This window comes from Peromyscus eremicus, chromosome 8a, assembly GCF_949786415.1.
Source record: "Peromyscus eremicus chromosome 8a, PerEre_H2_v1, whole genome shotgun sequence".
In the NCBI taxonomy this organism is placed as follows: Eukaryota; Metazoa; Chordata; class Mammalia; order Rodentia; family Cricetidae; genus Peromyscus; species Peromyscus eremicus.
The window spans coordinates 41,131,884-41,159,039 of NC_081423.1; the positions used below are offsets into that span (position 1 = coordinate 41,131,884).

The window sequence follows — 27,156 nt, forward strand, 5'->3', positions numbered from 1 at the left end:
TAGTTAAGGTGGACCAGTGGCTTGATCCTGGTACATGGAAAGTACTTTTGGTGGCCTTAGTAGGGCAGACTGAATCACAGTCTTCGTTGTTGGCTGTGGGCCTAGCTAGGGCTGGAGTAAGACAGTCCAGTGTATGTGGCCCTATGGAGCCAATACATGCACCATGATGTATACCACATACCACAGGTCATTTCCTAAGTAAGAGACCCCTTCATAGAAGAGGACAAAATATTTGTAGGATTAAAACCTGATCTTTAGGATATAGACCTAAATATAAGAGGCCTTTGACAAGTTCCTTTTATGTGTTTGGTCTATTACCTTATTTTTGGTATTGTCAACATGAAAGGACAGGATGGACCCTACTTCATTTGTAGAGCAAACCATTGTCTACATTTGGAAGTGGAAAGGAGGCCTCTGATTGGTCCTGGAAAGTGGTGTGGCTAGTGCTCTCTGACCACTTGTGACTCCTCTGTTACAGCCCCCCATGGGCGAGGAAGGCATCCACAAGCGACACCCAGTGGTGGCAGGAGGCAGCGGTGAGGGCAGGAAGCGGTGCCCTTCCCAGTCTTCCAGCAGACCTGCCGCTGGGATCTGCCAACCCCCTCCGACACCTACTGGCCAGGCCACTCGGGAAGAGGCCAGATGGACAAGCCAGCACTCGGACACACTGACTTTGGGAAAGTGATATGCCCAGAAGCCCCCTGGGGTTTGGGATAGAAGGGGTGGGGTGGGCGAGGATCCATGGGGGTGCCCAGTCCCAGGAGAGTGGACAGAGAAGGGACAGGCCTGAAGTTAACTAGGATGGGCCTTTGCACTAAGTAGCGGTGTACACCATTTGGGCTATTAGTGGTGCCCCTGGGCAGGAGCCTCCAAGTACCCCTTCCCCTCCTGTCTCCATGACTTCCATCTTAACTTCTAAGGGGGGAGGGGAAGGGGGGAGATTTTTATATATATATATATATATACATATACATATATATATATCAAGTTTTAAATTATTGATAGTTTGTCTGGATTACCAAAATCACTCTTCAGCCCTTCTTGCGGCTGTTAGGCCGACCCGGCTCCCCGCCTCTTCCGCTCCCCTCCAGCCAACTATGCAGCCCACCAGAAGGCTCTGGCGGTGCCCGTGGGCCCCAGAAGCACCAGCCCCTCGATCAACTGGGGTTTGCCATCACCGTGTCCCTGCTGTCCCACATACCCTTCTGCCACCTCTGGGGAAGGAAACCAAAGGATCTCAGAATGGGGGTTGGGGAGTTTCAGCCTCTCCTACCCTCCCCCCTCTCCCCAGCCCAGAGACGCTGCTCACACCAGAAGAGACTATTGAAAGATGATTCATTTTATTTTTTTCTCTGACCTTTCCATCCTTGGGAAAACAGAAAACAAAAACAAAAAACAACAACAAAAAAAAAAAAAAAAGGAAAAAAAGAAAGAAAAAAAAAAAGACAAAATCGACCACTAAAAAATGACAAAAAAAGTCAGAACCCACCTAATTCATAGAAAGTGACGTCTTTTTCCCCTCCTTGGAATTTTTCTTCTGTTCTGTTTTTGGAAATAATATTTTTTTAAAAGTTGCCTTATTGTGGAGCGGGAACCTGAACTAATGCCCAAATGCCTGTTTTCCTCCTCGATCCTCCGAAGAGCTCCACCTGCCTGGGATGCCCCTGGGCTTGGACTAACTAGAACTTTCCTCGGGACTGAGTTGCATGTACAGGGCCTCCCTCCTGGAGGCCAGAGAGTTGGGGGCAGCTCGCTCAGAGCTGTGCCAGGACACCCTGCCGTTTGATTGTCTCCAGCTGACGTCCTGTGTCTGCACACTGCTGCCACTGTCCTTGTTCTGCTTGCTCCATCTCACCAACCCACCCTGCCCTGCCCTCGGAACCCCAAGGCCAAGTTTGCTTCAGACTGTTGTAAACAGAGTTGTTCTTGTCTGGTACACACTTGTCCTCAGCCCAATTGTCTCCCCAACCCCAGGGCAAGGAGGTGAACACCCACCGATGGCCACAGCTTAGATCTGTGTCTGACCTTAAAGACCTTTGACCTCAAGGTTTGTCTCACAATTCGGAGAAAGGTGCCATTCTTCAAGGGTCTGGTGTGGTCTTCCCATCTTAATACTCCCACCCCCTGCAAGCCATCTCTACCCACCCTTTCACTGACCCTGCCTGGGATCAAGGGGTGAGGAACCCAGGGCTGGGGGATCCTGCCGTTTGGTGAAGCCCTGTGGCAGGAAGGTATATGTGGACATAGAGTATACCTGACTTCTCTTCTTAAGCCACCATCTGCTTGAGCTGCCCTGCACATGCTAGAGGAGTGGCTGGAGGCTGCTGTCACCTCGAGTTGGGAAGGGTGATGAAGGACTGAGCATACAGGCTGGGGAGACTGAATGCTCACCTCCACACTGGAACCCGGGCAGCGCAAGGGGGTTGTGATCTTCTTGCTCGTTACTGAAATTTGTGTGGCCCTTCTCATCACTGAGTTCCTCTGTTGTCCCAAAGGCTGGGACTAGGACACAGCATCCCAGGCTGGCTTGCCCTCTGTCTTTGGGTACCTTGTTGCTTTTAACTTGTGCCCTGCCCCACTCCCGGTGCTTAGTGTGTGCGAATCCCATGTCAGCTCCTGTGACTCAGTTGTCTCCAATGATACAGGAATAGGATCTGCTGATGGGATCTGAGACCTTCCCTGAAGTTTGGTACCTGCCCTGTGGTGTACCTTCACCAAATAGTGGGCTCCCTTCCCTTCCCTTTCTTTCCCCTTCCTTTCCCCATCAGCCCTGGACTGTGTCCAGCACCACAGAACCTCAGGGCTTTGAGGCCCCGGGTGAGGGAAGGTCATTCCCATCTAGACTAGTAAGGCTAGGTTTGCCATTCTCTCCTTGATCCTCTCAGGTCCTCTGAGGGAGGAAGCCCTTTTGGGGCAGGAAGGCAAGGCTATCATCTCAATACAGGCTGAGGAGGGGTGGGAATTTGTGTGTGTGTGTGTGTGTGTGTGTGTGTGTGTTTGTGTGTTTGTGTGTTTGTATTTGTTGTGACATGTTAGGAGTTGACGTTGCAGAGTAGTTTACATCTTCACCTTCTGAAGACACTTGAATTTAGGACCGATGTATCTGTGACAAGTATGCCAGGAGTGGCAGGGGCCACCAGAGCAAGCCACTTACCCATCACCATCTTCCCACGGGATCCAAGACCTGAGACAGAGACAGCCTGCCAAACTGAACCGCCTTCATCCTCTGCCTGTACAGGATTGGTCATCGGCCTGGCCCAGCAAAGGGCAGACTGTGTTTTGCCCTCTGAGCCTCAAGGCAAATGCACTACTCAAAGAGAAGGCTGCCTGGCCCTGCTCCAGCCTGGACCCTAGGTTCAGACAGAGGTGCTGAGCCCCATGTCATATTGTTAAATGTTTTTGTTCTGTTGCTCTTTCCCACTCCTTTTTGATGACATGTAGAAAAGAAAGCAAGCTGCTTGGAAGGTCTGGAAGCAAGAGAAAGGGCATGAAGACAAGGCTAATGGTGGAGTGTACCAGAGGCCTGGGGTACCTGGTCCCCTGGATGGGAGCCCCAGGCTACCTCTCTTGTTAAAGGGCCCCTGGATTCTCCCCAGCCCTTCTCTCTCCTCCAGCTATGGTGATGGCAGAGGCAGAAGAGAACTCTCAGCCCAATTCTCACAGGAAAGGAAAACTCGTCATGGGCTTTTCAGAGAAGGTTCCACCTTACGCTCGTACATTGTCTTTACCATGTGGTAGGATGTCACATTCAACAGGACAACAAAATGTAAAATACTTGAATGAGCTTGTATCATAACATTAATATTATTGAGAGTGTCTGCTTTCCAGGCTGAAGTGATTCATTCATTATTCTGGTCCTGCTCTAGTCCTTTGTAATTGGTGGTAATTATTATGCTTTTCTTTTTAATACAAAAAAAAATGTATAAAAATAAAAACTTGAAAAGGCAAAACACTGGCTGGTCTCCCATCTGGGACACTGCTGTTGGGTGAGAGAGGAATCTGGTGTGTGTCCCCAGATGGAGAAGCCCACACTATCTCTGCGTGAGCATAGTGTACTGTGCAGCCTCTTTTAGAGACTGCATCTACCTAAGGCAGGGCCCTTGGTGCTGCAGTGCATCCAGATGCTTGGCCAGCCTTGACCCTCATGGACCCTGCATCCTGTGAGGCTGTGGTGGCTGGCTCCTCAGTCGTGTGGCCTTAACTTCCCTGGTGTTTTGCAGTGTGTGTATCAGGGAAGGGAACAACACAATCTACTGGAGTTAAACAGAGACTTTATTTACATACTTCTTTGTCATGCTATTATGGAGAACTTAAGACCTTCACCAATATTAGGACCTTATGGGGACAGGCCATGTACCCTTCAGGGAACCTCACAATCTCCATGTTCTACTTCCTGTCCCTGCCTCTTTTGATGATACTACAAAGAGCATTTCGGAGATGTTCGTGTGACGTGGGGAAATGGCTGCCATCCAGAGACAGGTAGAGTGGGGGAGTGGGTTCATTTTGAAGGAATGTAAAGGCGCAGGTTACCAGGCCAGAGGAGGTTGGGACTTAGCATTGCAGAATGCTAAGTTGCCAGCTTCTGTTGGCCGCAGTGCCACAGGACGGAGCCCTGTTATAGAGAACTGGCTCATCAGACATTGACGTTGTGTTGTGTTTGTCTAGGCTGCCGCTGAACTGGGCCTAAATCCCCTGAGCAGGTGGGACTATACTGCAAACCACTGTACCAAGCTGTGTTAAGAAAAGGATTTTATTTAAGCCACAATAGGGAGTCTTGAGTAACCTTGAACTGAAAATGTAAGCTCAGCACAATTGTGCTGAGATTTAGCAAATGGTAATGGAGACAGCCTTCCAGATCCAACCTAGTTGCCAAGTTCTTGGGATCCCAGGCTTCCTAAGCATGAGCTGCCAGGGTGGGGCCTAGAAAACTGGACTAGAAAAGCTCACTGCTACCTACTCCCTGGGCATGTTTACTGTTGATCAGCCATTTAAAGGAAGATGAGACTGCCTTTGGGCTCATCTGAGGCTCGTTGTTGGGGGAGGAGATTATTTTGGGTTTAGAGAGCACTGACTTGGGTCTTCCCCCACACCAGTTCAGCCCCAATAACAACAGGCTAAGGCACAGGGGCTGGGGTGCACGTCATACTGAGCCGCTCTTGTGGCCTGTCATTGTTTCTTCTGAAGGATTTGTATCTTTGGAGGGCAAAAGTCACCAGGCTTTCTTGGTAGGAAGCAGGGACCACATCTAGCATGTCAACACATGTGGCCTGTGACTACCACAGGGTGCCCTGGCTATGGGTGTGAAAGAAGTTTGTGGAGCCAGGAAGCCTCCAGTCCCACTATCACCCCGTTCTCTGTATCCAACCTAGGCCACAGGGGAGCTAGCTCTTTGGGGTATTGGAGCCGAGGACCAAGGATTCCCCCAGGCTCTCAGTGACTTTTCTCCATTGGATGGTCTCCAGCCCAAATAGCTAGTTGTTCTTTCCTAAGTCAACTCCTGGTCCTAACGAACATGAGAAGGAGTTTGAGAGAAGCCCAGATCATACCATGGCCTTGTCCTGGCAGGAAGCTTGCATTCCCTTTACCCTAATGGTACAGTCCTCAGAGTATGGTGGCCGAAAGAGGCAAGTTGTTAAGGGCAGCATGGCCCCCAGGCAGTCTTCACACCTCCTACTTGTGAGGAAACACTCTGGATGGTCCAAGCAGACTAGTACTCTCCATCTTCTTTGGAGGATCAGGGATGCTCTCTGAAAGTGGGGTGAAGCCCAGCAGGAGGACATGTCTCTCGTAGGCCTTGGTCTGCTTAAACATGATGTCGGTCCCATGCAGGTGATCCAGCACCCCCAGCACCCCGTAGCACTGGTTGAACCTGAAGGATGGAAGAGAATGTCTCAGCTGAACCTGCTGGGAAGCTGTGGTTCTCCTTGGGTCCCAGCCCTCCTTCCCATGCTTAGCATCACCGTGCTCCCCGGCTATAACAGCATCCTGGAGCATTGGAAGTGTTCCCTTTGAGGGTGGTCTAGGGTTTTTGTTAAAGTTGAGAGGCACTGTGTGATTATGAACTGGAGGGTTGAACCCTGGGCCTTTCATATCGTGGGCAAGTGCCTGCCAGCCCTCTTCTGGGTATTGTGCATGACTACTTGCACAGAGACCAGAGTGTGGGGCATTGATGTCCTCCACTGATCTTACCTCTCTTTACCTTGTTCTTCCTGAACCTGAGTTCACCTCTTCACCAAATCCACTGACCTGGGTTCAACAAAACCCCAGCTATCCTCCTGTCTCCTCAATGCTAGGGCTGTAGGTATGCACAGGACCAAAGCAGACATGTGGTGGGCGCTGAGATACCTCACTCTTAGAGACCTACTGGCTGAGTCCTGGGATTAAAGGCCTGCCACCACGCCCTTCACACCTCTTTTCTTTGAGGGGGGAGTGGTTCAAGACAAGGGATAAGGACAATTTTTGGTGTGGAAACTTTAATCCCACCACTTGGGAGACAGAGGCAGGAGGATCTCTGAGTTTGAGGCCAGTCTGGTGTACATGAGAAGTAGGATAGCAAGGACTACATGGAAAACCCTGTCTCAAAACCAAGGAAAGAGCCCACATTGCATAAAAGTGCCAAATTTTTATGCACACAGATTCCAGGAGATGATTCAAGGCTCATGAGAGATTCAGCAGGCCCAGAACCCAAATAATGGTTAAAATTCCAAACTGCAGGAAGGACGGTGTCAAAGGGAAAGGAAAAAAGATGGAGGTGGCCCTACCTAGTTATCATCTTCCCTGTACCCAGGTGTCCCCCTGACTGGCTCACATTCAGATGGAGACCCACTGTCTGCAGACACTTGGGTCTTGCAACAAGGGTGCTGTTGGCTTACTTGAGGTGGTGGTAGTCGTGGAATTCAGGGGAGGGCAGGAAAGGCAGGTGGTAGCCACAGTGGGAGATAGTGGTGATGATGACGGCCAGGGACAACCACAGAGTGATGGAGGAAAGATGAGAGCCCATTGCTAGAGGACCCACCATAACCGGCAACATGTTGGAAACCTGTAAGAGAGGATGATTCCAGGAGATGGAGGGACCCAGTTGGGTGTTCACTCTGCCCTGAGTGGTGCTGCATGGAGACCTTGGCTTGTAACTTAGGACACTCAACTCAGCTTCACCTTCCTCTGGAGCAGAGTCAGTGTGTAGAAGGTTGGGGAGAATAATGTAATGCACACTGGGCACCCGGCATAGCCAAGAGATGGCAGCTTTTCAGTGGGAAGAAAAATTACAAGGGCAGAGAACCACCAGCCTCCATTCTGAGCTCCAGGGGCTGTATTTACCACGTGTTCAATAGGATGTGCATAGAGTGAGATCACACCAATGGGTGCTGTCCATTCATGATGTTTCTTGTGAATTTTCTTGTACAACGTTGGGTGGTGAAGGAGCCTGGAAAGATAATTCATAGTTGGTAATTGCCAACCTGCCCTTGGCCTCCATCCTGAGCAGATCATCAGAAAGCAAAGGTGGGAATGAGGTCCACATCTGAGGAGCTGCCATCTACTCCTTGCCCTCCTCTAGTCTGACTGTGGACGATAAGGCTGGCTTATGTTGCCTGCCAACCCCAGTGGTGAAGGAAACTGATGCCATAAAGGACTCTCCGGAAGTGGATGGGAGCTGACCCGATCTCCCAAGCAGGGCAACTCTTTCTTTACTTAGCATCATGTCAGTTGGAGATTAAGTTGTGTCTCAGGCAATTATGGGTGTGGAGCCTGAGGACAGAGACATTCAGTGGCCTCTGCTGACCAGGGAGCTGTCCCAGGGTGAATCCAGCTGTGTGTATGTAGAGAACTCACCGGTGTGCGTAGTAGAAGAAGATTTCCTCTGCGAGGGTGAAAAGGGCCAGCTCCACGAGGAACCAGTGGAAGGTGGGCAGCTCTCGGCTGCAGGGGTCTCCCCTCCACTTGAAGAAAGGGTAGAAGATGACCAGCATGGGAAGAGAGATCATAGTCTGGTTGAAAACAACTGTGCGGACAGACTGACGCAGTTTTACAGGGTCCACCTGCCGGGAGACAGAAGGAATGGAGAAAGGGGACATGTGAAGTAGGTCTCTACCTGACCTGCTCAGGGTGGGCTTCTGGGATTGGCTGGGGTAGGCCACAGTCTGGGGTTGGCCATGGTGAGTTGTACAGTCCTTGCCTGTCCTGGAGAATTCATCACCAGAGCATAGGCCCTGTGGGCCAGGGTCTGTCACTACTGAGTTCTGGCCTACAGAACACCCAGTGCTCTACAAGGACAATGAAACAAGTACCAGTTAAACGCATAGGAACAGATAAGCAGTGATGATTGGCTTAGCCATCTTGATGAAGGATTTCAGAAGAGGTCTCTGACCTCAGAGCAGGCTAGACAGTCCTAGCCACATAAAGGGAACAAGGCAGAGGTCTCTGACCTCAGAGCAGGCTAGACAGTCCTAGCCACATAAAGGGAACAAGGCATCTGGATAGGTGTGAGGCCAGCATGGCCAGGTCCCCCATCTCAGCTCTGCTTGTGGCCAATCCAGAGATGCTGAGCAGATGACACACTAGTCCCAGGAGAAAAGGCTAAATGGTCACTTTGCATTGCCTAAGAACTGTCAGCCTCCACCAGGTGCCCTGGTGGCTGCATGATACCCCTGGGTATCTGAGAATTAGGACTAGAGAAACAGGATGGAGGAGTCAGCAGAAAGAGACTAGAAACAATAGTAATCACCCAGTGTCTCAAACTTGGAACAGTTTAGGAAAAAGTTATAGAGTAAATGGTTGAATCTGAAATGGTGTGTGGATGAGTCTCCTATATTTTTCCTACATTTCTCTATGTTTACAACTTCCTTACTATTAAATGCTTGGGAAAAGACAGCCAAGAGGAAGGTCAGAGACTGCATAGCCCGTTCTGAGAGGCTACATAGACAGCTCTGAGAAGGTGCATAGAGGACTCTGAGACAGTGTAGTCAGCTGAGTGCATAGAGGACTCTGAGACAGTGTAGACAGCTGAGTGCATAGAGGACTCTGAGACAGTGTAGACAGCTGAGTGCATAGTTGGCTCTGTAGAGAGCTGGGCCTCACGGGGAAGCATAACAGGAGGCGGTGTTGACTTGGGTTAAGTGGGGCCAGGGGCTGGTTTTGGTTTTGGAAATAGTCTTGGCTGCTGGAGAGATGACTGATTACCAGCACTGGCTGTTTTTACAGAGCACCCAGTGAGATTCCCAGCATGCATATGGTGGCTCCCGACTGTCACTCTGGTATCTTCTTCTGGACTCTGGGTGCTCTATAAGTGTGGTACACAGACATACATGCAGACAAAGCACACATACACATTTTTTAACGTATTGAAACAGTCTGATGTAGGGAAAGCTGGTCTTGAACTCCTGATCTCTCCTCCTACCTCCCTCTCAGATGCCACCATTCCAGCTGTATGCCATCACACCCAGCCAAGGTTTGTGTTTTCCTTTTTAGAGATGACAAAAGTAAAGCATTTACGTGACAATGCAAAGAGAAATTAGCTGGGTTGGGAAAGAGACAGAATAGTAAGGAAGAGGGAAGCATGCAGAGCCATTTCCTGGATCAAAAAGGACAGGAGCCAGGAGACTGGCAGGCACAACCCAGAACACAGCATGAGACCCAGTGCTGTTGGAGCTGGTTATGGGGCTTTCCTTCCCTTGGTGCAGCAGGAGCCAGGTTAGGAAGGAGGAGATGGGAGAGTGTCTGTGTGGGCAGGCTAGGATGCTAGGAATGCCTGCTCCATCAGCTCCCACTGCAGCTGTTCCTAGGATCCTTCAAAAGTCAGCACCTCCCACAGCTAGCCAGGGACTAGATGGTCCCAGGCTCCTTCTGATGTGTCCTCAGAAAGTCTGAAGCATAGGGGTGCTGGACTTGGAGTTTCATGGGTTGAGCTCTGCCTCTGCGGCCTGGAAAGCTGAAACTTGAACGGGTCCCTCACCTCTAGACCTTGGCCTCTGGGAGAAGCCCCACACTGCCTACTGCTCTCTAGTCACTGCATACAGAAAGGTTTCCAGGTGGCACATGATATTTAGAGCTGTAGACTGCTGAGGATCTGTAGGGGCCCTAGAGCTGGAAGGGCCCAGGGTGGGGCTGGGACATGGCTCAGTGGGTAGAGGGCCTTCTTGGTGTCCTTGGAGCCCTGGGATTGATCCTCAGCAGCATAGCCCAATGAGGTGGAGGAAGGAAGATAGGAGTTCAAGGTCATCCTCAACTATATAGGAAGGTGGAGCCCAGCTTGGGCCAATGAGACCCTGTTTGGGTTGGGAGAAGGGAAGAAAGGATGTTCTAGTCTATGTCATGTGATACCCAGGGTCCATGGCAAAGCTTCATCTGAAACATGACAGTTCCCACAGTGCTCAGCCTGAAGATGAAGGCATTTAGTCATGGTGGCTGCTCAGGGACAGAAGGTCTGCAGATGAAAGGGTCTTACAGGCCAAATACTGACACCAAGACTTCCAGGCTGTTCTGCCAGGGGGAGCTGGAGGGAGCCTCCCAGCTCTCTGGCAGCTGTCCTCTCAGGAGGGGACCATTTCAGAGGGCTCCACCAGGACTCCTTTCCACCCTACTGCCTTCAGTGTCAGGCTGGGCAGACTCCTTGAGAGCAGAGGTGACTCATCGGGCACCTGGGCAGGTTAAGAGCCAATTGCCAGGAGAGTTGGGTGGGGCTGAGGGAACAGCTTGTTTTCCTAATGAACCTCTGCAGGGTTGTGTAAGGGAAGGTTGTCTGCAGGTTGTCAAAGCAGCAGGAAGGCAGGGCCAGACTGCAGTGTGGTGATTCAGCCCCTACAGTGAGCAAGTGCAGCTGCTAAGAAGCTGGAGCTGTTCCTGCCTTCCTGTGGTTGTCTTGACAGCTCACACTGCTGGCTGCCTTGGATGATAGTGGCGCATGTCTTTGATATCAGCACCTGGGAGGCAGAGGCAGGTGGATCTCTGAGAATTCAAGGCCAGGCTGGTCTACATAGTGAGTTCCAGGACAGGCAGAACTACATAGAGAGATCCTGTCTTAACAAAAATAAATAAATGAATAGGGTTTTGCTAAAATGACTACCTCATTCATCCACGGTCTGCACCACCATCTGCCACAGTGAAGTTTCCTCCCTTGGGGCAGTGGATGTCTGGTTTCAGATCCATGGTCTCAGTGCCATGGGTAAAGTGCTGCTGGAGTCTCTGAGACAGCCCAGGCCAGGCTGAGGCAGTCATTTCTTTCCCTAATACGCTAAGCACAGTGTCATGAGGCATCCTGTGCTGGGAATAAGGAGACCAAGATATTGATCTAGACTGGCCAGTGGCTGATTGGCCTTTTCATTTTGTTTTTTCATTGGTGTGTGTGTGTGTGTGTGTGTGTGTATAGGTGTCTCTGTGCCCTGATGAGCACCTGAAGGTCAGAATAAATGAAGTTTTTCTTCTTCCTCTGTGTGGGTTCCAGGGATCAAACTCAGGTCTTCGGGCTTGGCAGCAGATGACCTTACTTGCTGAACCATCTCACTGACCTTTTCTTTTAGACAGGGTCTCATGTAGCCCTAGGTACATTCAAACTTCTCATGTAGCCAAGGATGACCTTAAACTTCTAATCTTTCTGCCTCTACTTCCCTGAATTCTTGAATTATAGCTGCACACCCTCACATGGCATATGTGCTTTGGAGGTGGAACCCAGGATTTCTTTCAGGCTAGACAAGCACTCTACCAACTAAGTATACACACACACACACACACTCACACACATGCTCCCTTCTCTCTAAGCTGGATCAGGTCACCTGGAAGGTAAGTCATCTTCTTGCCCTGACTCTGGTCCCTGCATCCCCAGAACTAACAGCTGCAGTGACACTCACCGGCTCGTTCTTGCCCAGTTGGATGCGGTAACGGGAGATGAAGGTGGGTTTCCCTGTTGTGTCCACCACCAGCAGGAGGCCATTGAAGCCCCAGAAGCAGAGCCCAGGCACCAGGGCAGCACCTGAGGCAGAGAGCAGAGGGACTTAGAGCAGCCCTGGGTACCACAGTAGCTCACTAGGAAGTGACTGAACACCTGCATGGATCTGTCCCTGCCTGGTGACACACTGCTTGTGTCCTAGCCATGGAACCTGGAAAAGTCACTAAATGTCTGTATTTGTTCTGTCTTGTCTGTCTGTCTGACTATGTGTGTTCAACTCTCCCCTGTGTGTGTGTTTGTTACAGGGTCTCTCTGTGTAGTCCAGGCTGGCCTTGAACTCATTTAACCCTGGCTTGGCCTCTCAAATGCTGACATTAAAGGTGTGTCTCACCACACCTGGGGTTTTGGGTTTTGTTTTGTTTTGTTTGACTTGTGTTGAGGCAGGGTCTCACTCTGTCCTAGGCTGCTTTGAAACTCACTGTATAGTCGAGACAGACCCCAAATTCATGGCAGTCCTCCGGCCTCAGCTGCCTGCTGGGATAAGTGTTGCTGCTGTACCCTCTAAGCACAGTTACTGATGACATTTCATTTTGCTCAGAGCAGTGTTCCTTATGGATGGTGAAACAGTTTGGCCACCTGGTCTATTATTCCCAGTGCTGACACTCCATAAATATTTTAGAAGGGGGACCTTGGTGGTGCAGGCCTTTAATCCCAGGACTTGGGAGGCAGAAGCAGGCATATATCTGTGAGTTTGAGGCCAGCCTGCTCTACAGAGTGAGTCTCAGGACAGCCAAGGCTGTTAACGCAGAGAAACCTTCCCCCACACCCAAAAAAGAAATTTTTAGAAAATACTGATCGAAGACAGGAGGCTCAGAAGTTCAATGGTCATCCTCAGGCATATAGCCCATTCTTAGACATCTGGGATGTCCTATGCCAAGAAGAAGAAAAATAGAGCCTGCAGGATGGTTAGTTGTAAAGCCCTTTTTAGACAAGCTTGATGACCTGAACTCCACCCCACAAATCACATAAAAGTGCAAAGAGAGCAGTAACTTCGGACCTGTCCTCTAACCTTCACACACCTAATGTGGAATATGCATGTCTCTGCCCATATCACACACACAATAATAAATAATAAGAAAATGCTGACCAAGACACATTCATGTCTTTAATCTCCCACCTATGGCAGTATTCCAAGGGACATGACAGTGTTATCTAACTACTGTGACCTCTTACTGGATTGAGAATCCTGAGGGACAAGGACACTGTTTCACTGTCTCTATCTCCTTCCTTTAACCCTTCCCTTCCCCATCAAACACGGTGTCTGGGGTCGGAGGGCTGTAGGAAGGACATGGCCAGTGTGGGAAGAGCACTGGTAGACCCATTCTGCAGGATAGTTGGAAAGACTCTGAAGTGAAAAAGAAAGAGACAGAAAGGAAATACACATACGTTTGTGCATAGAAATGCTGATACAGCATCTTTAAAACAAACAAGAAAAGCTGCACAGTGGGGCCGAACCCCTATAATCCCAGCATTGGGAGGCAGAGGCATGTAGAGCTCTGAGTTTGAGGCCAGCCTGGTCTACAGAGTGAGTTCCAGGACAGCCAGGGCTACACAGAGAAACCTTGTCAGGATCAAAATCAAAATAAAATAAAATAAAAATCACAGGAATACCTGGGGGATAGAGAGACATGGCTCAACAGTTAAGAGCACTGGCTGCTCTTCCAGAGGACCCAGGTTCAATTCCCAGCACCCACATGGTGGCTCCCAACCATTTGAAACTCCAAGGGAAACCAATAGCCTCTTCTGACCTCCGAGCTCTTGTATGAGCATGGTGCACGGAAACAGACTCAGGCATACACACAGACACATACAGGAAATAAATTTTTTTTTTTTTTTTTAAATCACAGGAAACATTTAGAGCAGCCTAACTCTCTGTGAATAGGAGATGACCTAAAAGTCCTTCACATGACAGAACAGAGCTGCCACTTTGAAATATTAAGCCCTTGCTCACATGACAAGATGGCTACAAGTATTCAACAAAAACATTGGTTAAAAACAGCTGGTTGGGCAGGTAGTGGAGCTGTAAACCTAAAACACAGGAAGCAGAGGCAGGAGGATCTCTGTGAGTTCCAGGATAGCCAGGACTACATAATGAGACCCTGTCTCAAAACCCAGAACAAACAGCAGATTGAAGTCACAAACAGGTAAAGGCATTTGCAGCAAGCTTGAAACCTGAGTTCAGTTCCCAGTACCACATGGTAGAAGGCAAGAACCAACTTCTGCAATTGTCCTCTGACCTCCACATGCCTGCTCTGGCATGCTCATGCCTCCTTCACGGGCACATGAACTAAATATAATAATGATAATAAAACGACAACAATAAATGATAATGAACTAGTATGGGGAAAGAACAAGTGTGCAGCCCAACACACAGCCCTCAGCCTCAATGCTCACCTATAAGGAACAGCATCCACTCATTGCCTTCAAATGTAGACAGCAGTTTTTCCCACTGGGTCTGCCAAAAGTAGCCAGAAGCACCCCAAAACCTCTGAAGATGCCTTGGAGGGAAAAGCATTTACATGTTTGCGAGCAGACTTGGAAGCGAGCTCTTTCATGCCCTGCCTCCACCCCAAAGGTCTGGGGCACACTTACCATGTGACTGAGTTCCAGAAGGCTACAGACAAGAGCAGCCCAGAGCCCAGGATGAGAGCCGTCCTCCTCATGGAGCCCCAGATGTGTCCCTCCTGCAGGAGGTGAGGGTGTCAGGCTGATCAGGCTCCTGCTGTGAGCAGGTGGATGACCTTTCCCTGTCTGTGGAAGGTCCTTCCCTACCAAGGGCTCTTGGCTGTGTCTGGGTGTGTTTGTGAAAACCAGGACTCTAGACTGGGGGAGGGAAGAGGATTGCCCCAACTCCAAGATACTGTTGAGCAATGTTGCCGCCCATTCTGGATGGAAAAGGCATTGAACAGCTGTGCCATGTGTATGTCATCAGACCTCATGGCAAAGGTAAAGAGTCACTCAGTGTGTCCTGGAGTCTCTTTTTCAATGGTCACAATTACAGGCAAGTATGGTGGCACACAACTGTAATCCCAGCTCTGGGGAGGTGAGCACAGGGAGATGAAGAATTCAATGTCAGCCTGGGCTGCTTGAAACCCTGTCTCAAAAAGTCCACTGACAACCACTGGATGATGGCCCTTACACAATCTCCAAAACATTCTAAACTAGAGGTCATAGAAGGCATGAAGACCAAGTAGCAGGGTCCCAGGCCTGTCCCTGGGTGACACCCACATCCCTTGACTGTAGACATGGATGACAAATGTCACAGCACACTCTTCCTCAGCCTGCTGTGCTCTGCTTGTAGTCCTTCAGAGGACATAATTAGCAGGGCAGTGGTGGAGCACACCTTTATATCCAGCACTTGGGAGGCAGAGGCAAGCAGATCTCTGAGGTGGAGGCCAGTCTGGTCTACAAAGTGAGTTCCAGGACATCCAGGGCTACACAGAGACACCCTGTCTCAAAAAACAACAAAAACATAGGACATACTGGATGTAGGGTCCCTGTGATGTGGACACCTGGGCTCACTCCAGCTAATGACTAGGACAGGCACGGAACTTTCATGGAGCTGACCTGAGAGGACACTACTTTCTTCCAGACTCAAGACCTGAGGGCCATATGGTTTCATTGGTCCATTCCCAGAAACCTGAATCTTCAAGTCAGCTCTCAGCCCTGTCCATTCTACCCTCCATCAAAAGATAAAAAGTCCTTTTCACAGCCAGTGAAGGTACACATTAGGGCACAGCCTCAGGAATGCACTCTCTTGTCTCTCTTTTCCTACTCTTAAGTCTCTTTCTCTACCTGCCCTCTGTCTAGATTGGATTGCCCCAGACCAATCACAACTTGTACTTTGTGTGTGTGTGTGTGTGTGTGTGTGTGTGTGTGCACATGCCAGATGCCATCCCTGGGTGTTGATCCTCAGGCCTACCCACCTTGTCTTTTGCAACAGAATCTCTAACTGGGACCTGAAGCTCACTGATGAGGCTTGGTTGGCTGGCCAGCAAGCCCAAGGTCTCAGGCTGTGTTTTCCTCCCCAGGCCTGGGATTACAATTACATACTGTGGTACCCTGCCTTTACATCCCTTCTGGGGATTGAACTCAGGTCCTCATGCTTACATGCAAGTACCTTACTGACCAAGTCATCTCCCCAGCCCAAGAACTTCTTTTCTGACACAAATCACTCTAACTTTGACAAGCTTTTTGGGCTGTCCCAGTGAATCCCTTTTAGTGTTCTGGGACAATTCAGTGACTTTCTGGACTGTTACAGGATTTTGTGTTTGTTTGTGTGTTTGGCTGTTTGTTTGTTTGTTTTTTGTTTGTTTGTTTGTTTGAAGACAGGTTCTCATTATTCTGTTCTAGAACTCCGTATGTGAACCCAGCTGGCCTTGAACTTACAGAGATCTGCCTGCTTGCCTGCTTCTGCTTCCCAAGTGCTGGGATTAAAGGTATGACCACTGTTGGGGATTCTTTTTTTGTTTGTTTGTTTGTTTTTGCTTTTTGTTTTTTGCGACAGTTTCTCTGTGTAGCTCTGGCTGTCCTAAAACTTGCTCTGCAGATCAGGCTGATCTCAAACTCACAGAGATCTGCCTCCCTTGCTTTCTGAGTGCTAGAATTAAAGGCATTCACCAACACTGCCCAGTCAGTTTGGGGATTCTAAAGCTCTTGGATTCAATAAACTGCATTAGTCAATGAAAAGTTGAATTTCAGAGCTGGGTCTGGTGGTACATACTCAGACACATACAATAAAATAAATCCTGTTTTAAAATTACAAAAAAATAAAAAGAAAGGGTGAATTTCAAGTGCAGGATTGCTGTGGTGGGTTTCCTGAGCTCTGCAGCAGGCCAGATAAAGGACAATGGTCCCCTTGGAGTACAGGGACATGCAGTGTAGAGGTGAGCCCGGTCAAAGGATGTCCCTCCACCTCTCAGTGCATGGCAGCTTTATTGTCTCTACAGCAGTTGAAGAAATGACCAGTTCCAAAGCTCAGGGCTGAGGCAGAGAGCAGAAGGTCAATGTAGAAGGTTATGGACTTTCCAGCTCTCTCTCTCTCTCTCTCTCTCTCTCTCTCTCTCTCTCTCTCTCTCTCACACACACACACACACACACACACACACACACACACACACACACAACCGAGTACCATGTGTTGTCTTAAAGGGGTTTGGAGCCTGGTGCTCTGTGCCTGGTCACTAAAATGAGAATATCACCTTGGAGCAGCCAACCCTAAAGCCTTGGACTGTATAGGAAACATAACAGAGCCAGGCGCTGGTGGCACACATCTTTCATCCCCACACTCAGGAGCCAGAGGCTGGTGCATTTCTGAGTTTGAGGCCAACCTGGTCTACATAGAAATTCCAGGACAGCCAGGACTATGTAGGCAGCAAAATGGAACAGGAGACTATGGAGCCCCCAGGGAGGGGCTACCCTTACCCAGCACAGTGGGAGAGCAGGTACTTACCTGGTTGGACTTCCCATGATGTCTTGGGCTTTCCATGTCTCCTCTCATCTGGAAGACAAAGTACAGGTTTTGGAGTCCCTGCCACATGCCACTGAGGAGGGGACAGTGAAGGAGGACAAGGCTGGTACCAGACAAACTGATCCTAAAACTTATACTGGGGAAATGAACAGTAAAGAGCTAAGAAAAATGCCAGAAAGAACGAGTGTTGGGAGGAGCAAAGACAGGGACTGTGAGCTCTTCCAACACTGAAGGCAGAGCTTCATACAAAACTGACTGTGGGGGCTGGAGAGATGGCTCAGCAGTTGAGAGCCCTGGTTGCTCTTGTGAGGACCCAGGTTCAGTTCCTAACACCCCCAGGATGGTTCAAAACCATCTGTAACTCCAGTTCCAGGAGATCTGATGCCCTCTTTGGCCTCCTTAGGCATCAGGCTACTTACATGCAGGCAAGGCAATCATACACTTACATCCTTAAAAAAGATTATGTGCAGGTGTTTTTGTGAGTTGTGGGTATTGCACGTGAGGTCAGGTCCCTGTGAAGCCTGAAGAGGGCATCTCACAGAGTGACTGGAGGTGGAGCTACAGGTCATTGTGGGACAATGAATGTGACTCTGGGGCCTGAACTGGGTCCTCTGAAAGTGAGGAGCACTCTTCCTGACTGAGCCGTTTCTCCAGCGATGCCCTTCCCCTTTACTGTACTTCTTGGTTGTTTTATTCTATTGAATTAGGAGTGTACTGCGTTCTCAATTGTTGACTTGGAGCCACAGTTCTCTGGGAGGAGTCAGCCTGGGGACAGCTGGGGCATGCTGAGAGCCCTCGGGGTCTAGTGCCTGCCTCGATTTGCCCCTGGCCTGGCTAGTGAATAGCCTGTTTGTTTTATGACAGAGCTTTAATAAGTTCATGGTAAGATACTCAGTTTCACTACCTGTAAAGGACAATGAGCTGTCACCTCACACTGGTTAGGGACAGCTGCTGTAAAAATGCAACACAGGGCTGGGGGTGTGGCTTAGTGACTGGAGCTGGTGTGCAGCATTCAGGAAGCTCCTGGTTCCGACCCCAACAGCAGACAGGATGATGCATGAGTGCCTGTATTCCCAGCACTCAGCAGTCAGGAGGACAGGAGTTCAGAGTAAGGATGTTTGATGGGATCCAGGTGTAGTGGGACACAGTTGTCATCTCAATGCTGGGGTGTCAAGGACAAAGGGACCCTTGGGCTCATTGACCGGCCAGTTAGGCTAGCTGAATCAGAACACTCCATGTTCAATGAGAGATCCTGCTTCAAAAGTTAAGGTGGATAGTCTGGCATGGTGGTGTATGCCTTTAATTTTTAGTTACAGTGTTGGGAGGCAGCCAGACTACATAGTATTAATGAGGTGAAGAGCGATTGAGGAAGACACCCAACTTCACCTGTGGACTACTCACTCATACATACATACACACACACACACACACACACACACACACACACACACACACACACTTGCAGACATACAGAAACTGTCACTGAAAACTAGGTAGCAATTTCTCTTGGTCCCTGGTAGGCACTCCCAGCATGGTCTGATTCACAAGGCCAGCAGACCAGCCCAGAGGAATAGGTCACCATCATCCCAGGGCCCACCCTGTTGCCTGGGGCCATACCCAGCTTCAGGGATTTAGGTCTCCTAGCCCAAGGTAGGACAAGGGGGAAGTGTGCTTGGATTTAAAGGCTCCCTCAGGGGAGGGGGTGAGAAGGCACAGTGTCAACAGCACAGACATGGGGAGTCCATTGAAAGGTAATAAACAGCGCACGCCTTTAATCCCAGCACTCGGGAGGCAGAGCCAGGCGGATCTCTGTGAGTTCGAGGCCAGCCTGGACTACCAAGTGAGCCCCAGGAAAGGCGCAAAGCTACACAGAGAAACCCTGTCTCGAAAAAACCAAAAAAAAAAAAAAAAAAAAAAAGGTAATAAACAACTCAGTTTTTCAATAACAAAGTAGGCCTTATGTACCCTCCTCCCAGCACCCAGTCTGTGTTGTCATTCCCCATTGGCTGGGCATGATCAGGAACTCTGACAGCTCCTGTGGCTAGGCCCTCAGGCAGACTCCAGGTTGGCTCTTAAGGAGTACATTGTGTACATGCCTTGGCTACTGGTCTGAGCCAATTTCCTGACGCTACGGGCCTGTCCTACTACAGGGAAGGATCCTAGACCTGTGGAAATGAGGATGCTTGGTGTGGGGTAGGCTCCTGGGCCTGTTTATCCCCTGCCCCTTGGGGAGCTCTTTCCTGGAGGTGCCAGGCAGGGATGAGGGAGATGGTACTAGGACCTGACAGGGTCATATCTATACCACAAGGAAGCCTTGGGGACCCTTTCCAGTGAACACTCCAGGACTGAAGCCTTGGTCCAAACCTGAGGTCGATGCATCTGGCCATTACATCAGTAAACTGGCTTAGAAAGGGATTATGAAGCATAATATTTTGAGGGAAGGCTTTAGTAGCCCAAGCCAGCATTTAACTCGACTTGGAACTTCCTCCTGCCTTCATCACCCATGTGCTGGGATTACAGGCAGAAGTCTCCACCCCTAGTTGTACAGTGCTGGGGTCAAACCCAGGGTATCATGCATGCTAGGTGAGCACTCTCCATCTGAACCATAACCCAGGCCCAGGCACTTTCTTTTAAATCACTGCTTGCTCTTTTTGCCTTGTTGACCCGAGAAGGCTCTGTGATTCCACCCTGATCTGTTCCATTTCCCCAAGTGAACAGGGAGGTCAGAGAAACTCCCTTCACACCCACCAGGACCCTGAGTAAGGTAAGTCCTTCCTAGATCCATAGTTTGCTTGCTGTCTGGGGATCTGAAAAAGTATGGTGCGTGAATCCCAGGGAGGCAGGAGTGTGGGGACTTTAGTCTGAGCCCGATGACCATCTTGTTGGTGACAAGGAGCCAAACGTCCAAACAAGCACTTCAAGTTGGTGGATGGGGGTATCCAGAAGTCTGTAGAATGGCTGCTGTCAGCATAGCCATGGCTCATGGTTTCTCTCTTGTGCTGTCAGGCAGTACCAGGTGACCATCATGGTCAGGCTGGCCCTCTCACTTGGGAGCAGGCAGGAGTATTTCTGGAGTGTTTGTTCCTAAGCGTCCAGAACTCTTGCTGCAGCACCACACAGGGAACCTCCCTTACAAGTCATAGTCTTCTCCCTGCATCCTTCCCATCTCATCAGCACCACTGTCTTCACCAAGAGCCTGTGTGATATGGCCTTTGACCTTCCAGAGTTCGTCCACACCTTCTAGAAGCTTTTGTGAAGAACTCACTGTGGACAGCACTGTGGCAAATTCTGGAGGTATGAACCTGAAGGTTCAGATGTATAAGTCCATACTTTCCAAAATCACCTTCAGAAGGACCAAGCTAGAAGTCTGGTGATGCACACCTGTCATCCCAGCACTTGAGAGTCTGAAGGTCAGTGTCAAGGAAAGTCTGGTCTCCATGGTGAATTCCATGCCAGCCTGGATACATAGTAAAATGCTGTCTCAAAAACTTAAACACTGGGGCTGGAGAAATGGCTGAGCTGTTCTGAGAGTTTGTTGGCACAGGGGACTTAACTCCAGCTCCAGAGGATCCAGTGCCCTTTTCTGATTGTTCCTACACCTGTGTACATGCATACCCACATACAAACAAGTAATTAAAAGTAAAAACAAATCTTTTTTTTTTTTTTTTTTTTTTTCTGAGACAGGGTTTCTCTGTGTAGCTTTGGAACCTGTCCTGGAACTTGCTCTGTAGACCAGGTTGGCCTCGAACTCAGAGATCTGCCTACCTGTGCATCCCGAGTGCTGAGATTAAAGGCTTGTACCAATACCGCCCAGCAAAAACAAATCTTTTAAAAACAACGATGAATTAATAAAGGACTTAAAGAACAGGTAGACCTCTGCTAAAATAGTGCTGAGGAGAACAGAAGTCCTCAAATGCCCAGGGTTCTTTCTGTCCTTAGGCATAAGTCTCCAAGTTTTTTTTAAAAAAAAAACTCTGTGAGTTCAACGCTAGCCTGGTGTACAGAGGGAGTTCAGGACAGGCTACAAAGTAACACAGAGAAACCCTGTCTCGGGGAAAAATAAAAAATAAAAATAAAAAGGAACTATCCAAAAAAGAAGAAGGAGCTACGAGCTACCAGGCAGGTGTAGAGGGCATGTCCTTAATCCCAGGTCTTTGGAACTCACAGGTATATACCAGGGTTAACCGATGAGTATATCTAATGATCTTAGGGCCCTGAGATGTCTACACTCTCATGTCTACTGAATCACTGCTTATAATTACTGAGAAATGGAGTAACTGCCAATGTAGTGGTGCACATCTGGAATCCCAGCGACCTGAACCATCCTCCTTGGATAATTTAGCAACACCTTGCCTCATAACAAATAAATAATTAATTAAAGAGGATGGCTGGAGAGATGGCTCAGTGGTTAAGAGTACTTGTGGCACAACCACGAGGACTGGAGTTTTAATCCCAGAACCCATATAGTGAGCCAGGTGTCCCACAAACATCTGTAACTCCAGCTCCAAGGATACTGATGCCTTCTGGTCTCTGCAGGAGTGCACAGATGCACACCCTTGCACTTTGTCTGAGTGCATGCCCTAGAGGGTAGACACACACACACAAACGCACACACACTTCCAAACACAGATGCACACACATACACATAAATAAAGTCTTTAAAATGACAACAAAGTGGGGCTGGAGAGATGGCTCAGTGGTTAAGAGCACCAACTGCTTTTCCAGAGGTCCTGAGTTCAATTCCCAGCCAAACACATGGTGGCTCACAACCATCTGTAATGAGATCTGGTGCCCTCTTCTGGCCTGCAGGGACACATGCAGGCAGAATACTGTATACATAATAAATAAATAAATCTTTAAAAAAAAATGACAACAAAGTGGCTAGAGAGATGGCTCAGGGGTTAAAAGCACTGACTGCCCTTCTAGAGGACCCGGGTTCAATTCCCAGCACCACCCACATGGCAGCTCAAAACTGTCTGTAATTCCAGTTCCAGGGGACCCAACACCCATGGGAAAATACCAATGTGCATAAAATAAAAATAAATTAATTAAAATAAAATGACAACAAAAAATCCCTCCACCACAAAGAGATGTGTGGGGGAAAGTTGTGGATGGGTATGACCAAGACACATTGTAAATATATATGAAATTGTAAAACAATAAATAAATACACTTTGCTTTTACTGGTTCAAACTGGAAACAATAATTTGCAGCATTTCACTTCATGTTATAAGGATGGCTTTTATTTGCTTGGTTTTTGTTTGTTTGTTTGTTTTTTGAGACAGGGTTTCTCTGTGTAGCCCTGGCTGTCCTAGAATTAGAACTGTAGACCAGGTTGGACTCGAACTCACAGAAATCCACCTGCTTCTGCCTCCCAAGTGCTGGGATTAAAAGCCTGTGCTACCACTATGCCCCCTTTGCCCCCAGCTTTTACGTTTATTTTTCCTTTTTTTCTTTTGCTGTATGGTCTCATGTAGTATCAGCTGGCCTGACTATGGTGACTAAGGATGTCTTTGAAATTCTGAGTCTCCTGCCTCCAACCTCCCCTGGGCTTGGATTAAGTGCGTGTACCAAGCCTAGCAAGCATGTCTCTTATTTGAAGATAACAAGTGTTGGCAAAGACCAGGAAGAAGGGACCCTTAGTACAATCTCAGTGGGCCTGGAAAGGAGCATGGCCATTGTTGAAATGAGTACAGAGATTTCTTGGACATTATGAATGGAACTGGCATATGAGCCAGACATATGGCTCTTGGGCATACACCAAGGGACTCTATACCCTATGTCTTCCTTGTTCTATTGTTGTGAGGAGACACCATGACCAATCAACTTATAAAGTAAATATTTAGTTGAGGGCTTGCTTACAGTTCCAGAGGGTTAGTTCAGAGGGAGGGAGCCTGGCCAAAGGCAGGGAGGCATGGGGCTGGACAAATAGCTGAAAGTTCACATCAGATCTTCAAGTTTCCCACCACTAGTGACACATCTCCTTCAATAAGGCCACACCTCATAATCCTTCCCAAACGGTTCCACTAACTGGGGACCAAGCATTCAAACCTATGGACCTACAGGGGCCATTCTCATTCAAACCACCAAGGCCTACCATAGAGATGCTTGCCCATCCATGTTCATTGCTACTCTAGTCACAACACATAGGACACGGAGTCGGCTTAGTTGTCCATCAACAGATGAATGGATAATGAAAATGTGGTACCTGTACATGATGGAATTTTGTTGAGCCAAAAAGAAAAATGAAATTATGAAGTTTGCAGGAAAATGGATGAATTTGGAAAGGATTATACTGTGAGATAATCTAGTCTCAGACAAAAACTGCATGTTCTCTCCCAGATGCCGCTCATAACTCTGTTTGTTTTTTGTTTTGTTTTTTTGAGACAGGGTTTCTCTGTGTAGTTTTGGTGCCTGTCCTGGAGCTCTCTCTGTAGACCAGGCTGGCCTCGAATTCACAGAGATCTGCCTGGCTCTGCCTCCTGAGTGCTGTGATTAAAGGCGTGCCCCTCCACCACCCAGGGCAAGTTTTATTTTCAATGAAACTAACATTTTGCATGCTAATAGAAAATAAAAAAAAAAAACAAAACTACTCAAAAAAGAAGAAGGAGCTATGAGCAACCAGCCAGGTGCAGAGGGCATGTCCTTAATCCCAGCTCTTTGAAACTCACAACCAGGTGATTCAAGGTTAACCAATGAGTATATCTAATGATCTTAGGGCCCTGAGATGTCTACACTCTCATGCTCACTGAATCACTGCTTTACAATTACTGAGAAATGCAGTAACTGCCAATATAGTGGTGTACATCTAGAATCTCAGTTTCCTGAACCACCCCCCATTGGAGAATTTAGCAACACTCTGCCTCAAAATAAAAAATAAATAATTAAATGGGGGTGGGGGAGACACTGGAGAGATGGCTCAGTGGTTAAGAGTACTTGTGGCACAATCATGAGGACTGGAGTTTTAATCCCAGAACCCATATAGTGAGCCAGGTGTCCCACAAACATCTGTAACTCCAGCTCCAAGGACTCTGATGCCTTCTGGTCTCTGCAAAAGTGCACAGATGCACACAACTGCACTTTTGTCTGAGTGTGTGCCCTAGAGGGTGGACACACACACACACAGAGGCACACCTTTTTGACAGTTTAGAATGTCTAGATGATGAGCAGCTGAAATACTCAGGACGACACATAGAGACCAAATCCTCTCATCCCAGGTAGCTCCTCTGACAGCCTGCCCAGATGGCGACCACTGCAGCCAGTGTGGCTGTGGGCTCATGATGAGGTGACAGGCACACCCACACCAGGGGCTTCAGTGGGGGTGGTAATGCTGAGCCCACAAAGCCTGACATCCCTTACCAGGGAGCCTGGCTGGTAGAGCAGCAATCTGCAAGGTCTTGTGTTTTTTAAATCAGTGTCTGGAGTGTGCCCAGAGCTGGGGTCACCCTATGGTGTTTCAAGGGGGTGCTGAGGCAGTGTAGACTTTCAAATGCTTGCTTAACCGGACCAGGAACTGAAACATTCTTTCACACTGAAGAACTGGAAAGTAAGCTCTGATGAGCAGGTTACTTTATGGTAAGAACCTGACTGGTAGTGGAAGTGTGAATCCAAACTAACCCTCATTATTAACAAGTCATTGCATCAGAGGCCATGGAAGGCAGGGCCCACTGTGGGGGGAGGGGTCACTGAGATTTGTAGAGCTAGGCTGTCCAAGTGTTTGGCTTCCTGAGCCAGCTGTGTGGTGTTTTATATGTGAGTTAATTAAAATAAAGTGATTTTATTCTAGAAAAAAAAACCAATGCTTTTTTAAATAAGGGAGGTGTGGGGTATAGCTCAATAATAGCACATTTCCCCTGCATATGAGGGCTTGAGTTTACTCTCTACTCTAACACTCACAAGGAAGGGAGGGAGGAAGGAAAACTTAAGTGTTCATCAACAGTGAATGGACAAGTCAAAACTGAGGTCAGCCATACAAAGAATGACAAGAAGAATCCTATCATTTTTAGTAAGATGGATGGAAAGAACTGGAGACCATTATGTTTAGTAAAAAAAAAAAAAAAAAAAAAAAAAAAGGCCAAACAGAAAGATGAGCACCAGGGTCTCTCACCAATGGTATCTGTCATAGTTGATACCATCGTTTGAGAGGATGGTGGCTCTGAGACTGTGGGGAAAGGGCCCAGGGTAGAGATCATCACAGATTCTGTGTTACAGTGAGGTAGGAGCAGACTCTCTGGGGTGCTGTTGGTTCACTGAGACCCCAACCCTGGACCTGTGACAGCCATGGTCATTTAAAGGGCAGAGCTGATTTTTGGGAAGCAGGTCCTGCTGGGAGTGTGGGATGAGGAAGTGCAGAGGCTGGACTCTGCTCTGGACACACTCACAGGACAAAGTATAAGACTATCCTCTTGTGTGGGTAGGCCCTGGGGCTGTGTGAGTGGTGTTTATCTACTGACCTATGATTTCCTGAGAACCACAAGGTTTCCTAACCACAGGTTTGTTGTTGAGGTATGCCAACACACCCATGAACTATCTCTGGAGGTGGTGATCAGGTACCAGAGTCCCTGAGGATGAGGCATAGTTCATGGTATTTATATCAAGCACTTTGCTTCCTGAGCCCTTCTCTGCCTGGTATAGACAATTTTTTTAATTTTATGAGGGCAGAGAAAGTTTCTAGGAACAGGTTTCCATGGGAAGGAGAAAGCAGGGAGGCCTCAAACACAGAAATGACTTCATATTGTTAGCTAACAATTTGGTTCAAATTAGTAATATTGACAAGTAAAATTAATAACATTTATATTTACAATTATATTTCTATATATTTTTTTCTTTTTTTGAGACAAGCTTTAACTGTGTAGCTCTGTGCGGCCTGGAACTCACAGAGATCCAGCTACCTCTGCCTCCTGAGTGCTAGGATCAAAGGCATGCGCCACCACCTCCCGGTTTAAGTTTTTTTTTAAATTGGGTTGAGTGTGGTGATGCACACCTTTAATTGCAGCACTCAGGAGGCAAAGGCTTGTGAATCTGAGTTCCAGCCAGGACTATGTAGGGAAACACTGTCTCAAAGCGAAATGTGTCAGTGTGTGTCTATGTGTGTGTCTGTGTATCTCTGTGTGTGTCTGTGTATCTGTGTGTGTGTGTCCGTGTTTTGTGTGTGCATGCACACACTCACATTCCCATGGAGGCTAGAAGAGGACATCATATCCTTGAAACTGGAGTTAGTTATAGGAGCTTGTGAGCCATCTGATGGGGGTAGTGGAAAATGAATCTGTGTCCTCAGGAAGAGCAGCAAGTGGCCTTAGCTGCTGAGTCATCTCTCCAGCCTCCTTCTCTCTACCCTTGGAGGTCTCTCTGATCTAAGAGCTGGAAGTTACCTTAGGCTGGTCTTGTTCTGATGTGCCTGTGTGGTTGCTAGAGAACAGTAGCACAGAAGTCTGCAGGATGGATCCCACCCTCATAATCAGCAACTTGTGAAAGTAGGAGCTGAAACAGCACGATTCTGATGTGGAGATGAGGCTTTTGAAACTGACCCAAAGCTTCTAACACTAGACCCTGAGACAGCTCAGTGGGTAAAAGCATTTGCTAGGCAGGGTTTGATCCTGGAACCTATATGAAAACAAAAAGCTAGTGCATTGGCTCTTTAATCTCAGCACTTGTAGGTAAGAGGGGAGGCAGAGATAGGAGACTCAGTGGGAAATTTAATGACAGGAAGAAAAGAGAGACTCTGCCTCAAAGCAAGCAGGAAGAGAGA

General features: G+C 48.4%; 2 protein-coding genes across 6 annotated transcripts in view; one reads left to right on the forward strand and one right to left on the reverse strand.

Moving 5' to 3' along the window:
• Nucleotides 1–3,950, forward strand: part of Larp1 (La ribonucleoprotein 1, translational regulator) — a 54,819-nt gene extending 50,869 nt beyond the window's left edge. For all 4 annotated transcript variants that reach the window (XM_059270605.1, XM_059270606.1, XM_059270607.1 and 1 more), the window contains exon 19: nucleotides 479–3,950. In XM_059270605.1, the coding sequence (XP_059126588.1) occupies nucleotides 479–685 (207 nt within the window). In that variant the 3' untranslated portion in view covers nucleotides 686–3,950. The remainder of the gene's footprint in view (nucleotides 1–478) is intronic.
• Nucleotides 3,951–4,732: 782 nt separating this feature from the next.
• Nucleotides 4,733–27,156, reverse strand: part of Faxdc2 (fatty acid hydroxylase domain containing 2) — a 35,176-nt gene continuing 12,752 nt past the window's right edge. For both annotated transcript variants that reach the window (XM_059270609.1, XM_059270610.1), the window contains 8 exons: nucleotides 17,391–17,438; nucleotides 14,531–14,622; nucleotides 14,333–14,436; nucleotides 11,841–11,962; nucleotides 7,831–8,036; nucleotides 7,318–7,423; nucleotides 6,873–7,039; nucleotides 4,733–5,869 (listed from right to left, as the gene is read on the reverse strand). In XM_059270609.1, the coding sequence (XP_059126592.1) occupies nucleotides 5,671–5,869; nucleotides 6,873–7,039; nucleotides 7,318–7,423; nucleotides 7,831–8,036; nucleotides 11,841–11,962; nucleotides 14,333–14,436; nucleotides 14,531–14,622; nucleotides 17,391–17,438 (1,044 nt within the window). In that variant the 3' untranslated portion in view covers nucleotides 4,733–5,670. The remainder of the gene's footprint in view (nucleotides 5,870–6,872; nucleotides 7,040–7,317; nucleotides 7,424–7,830; nucleotides 8,037–11,840; nucleotides 11,963–14,332; nucleotides 14,437–14,530; nucleotides 14,623–17,390; nucleotides 17,439–27,156) is intronic.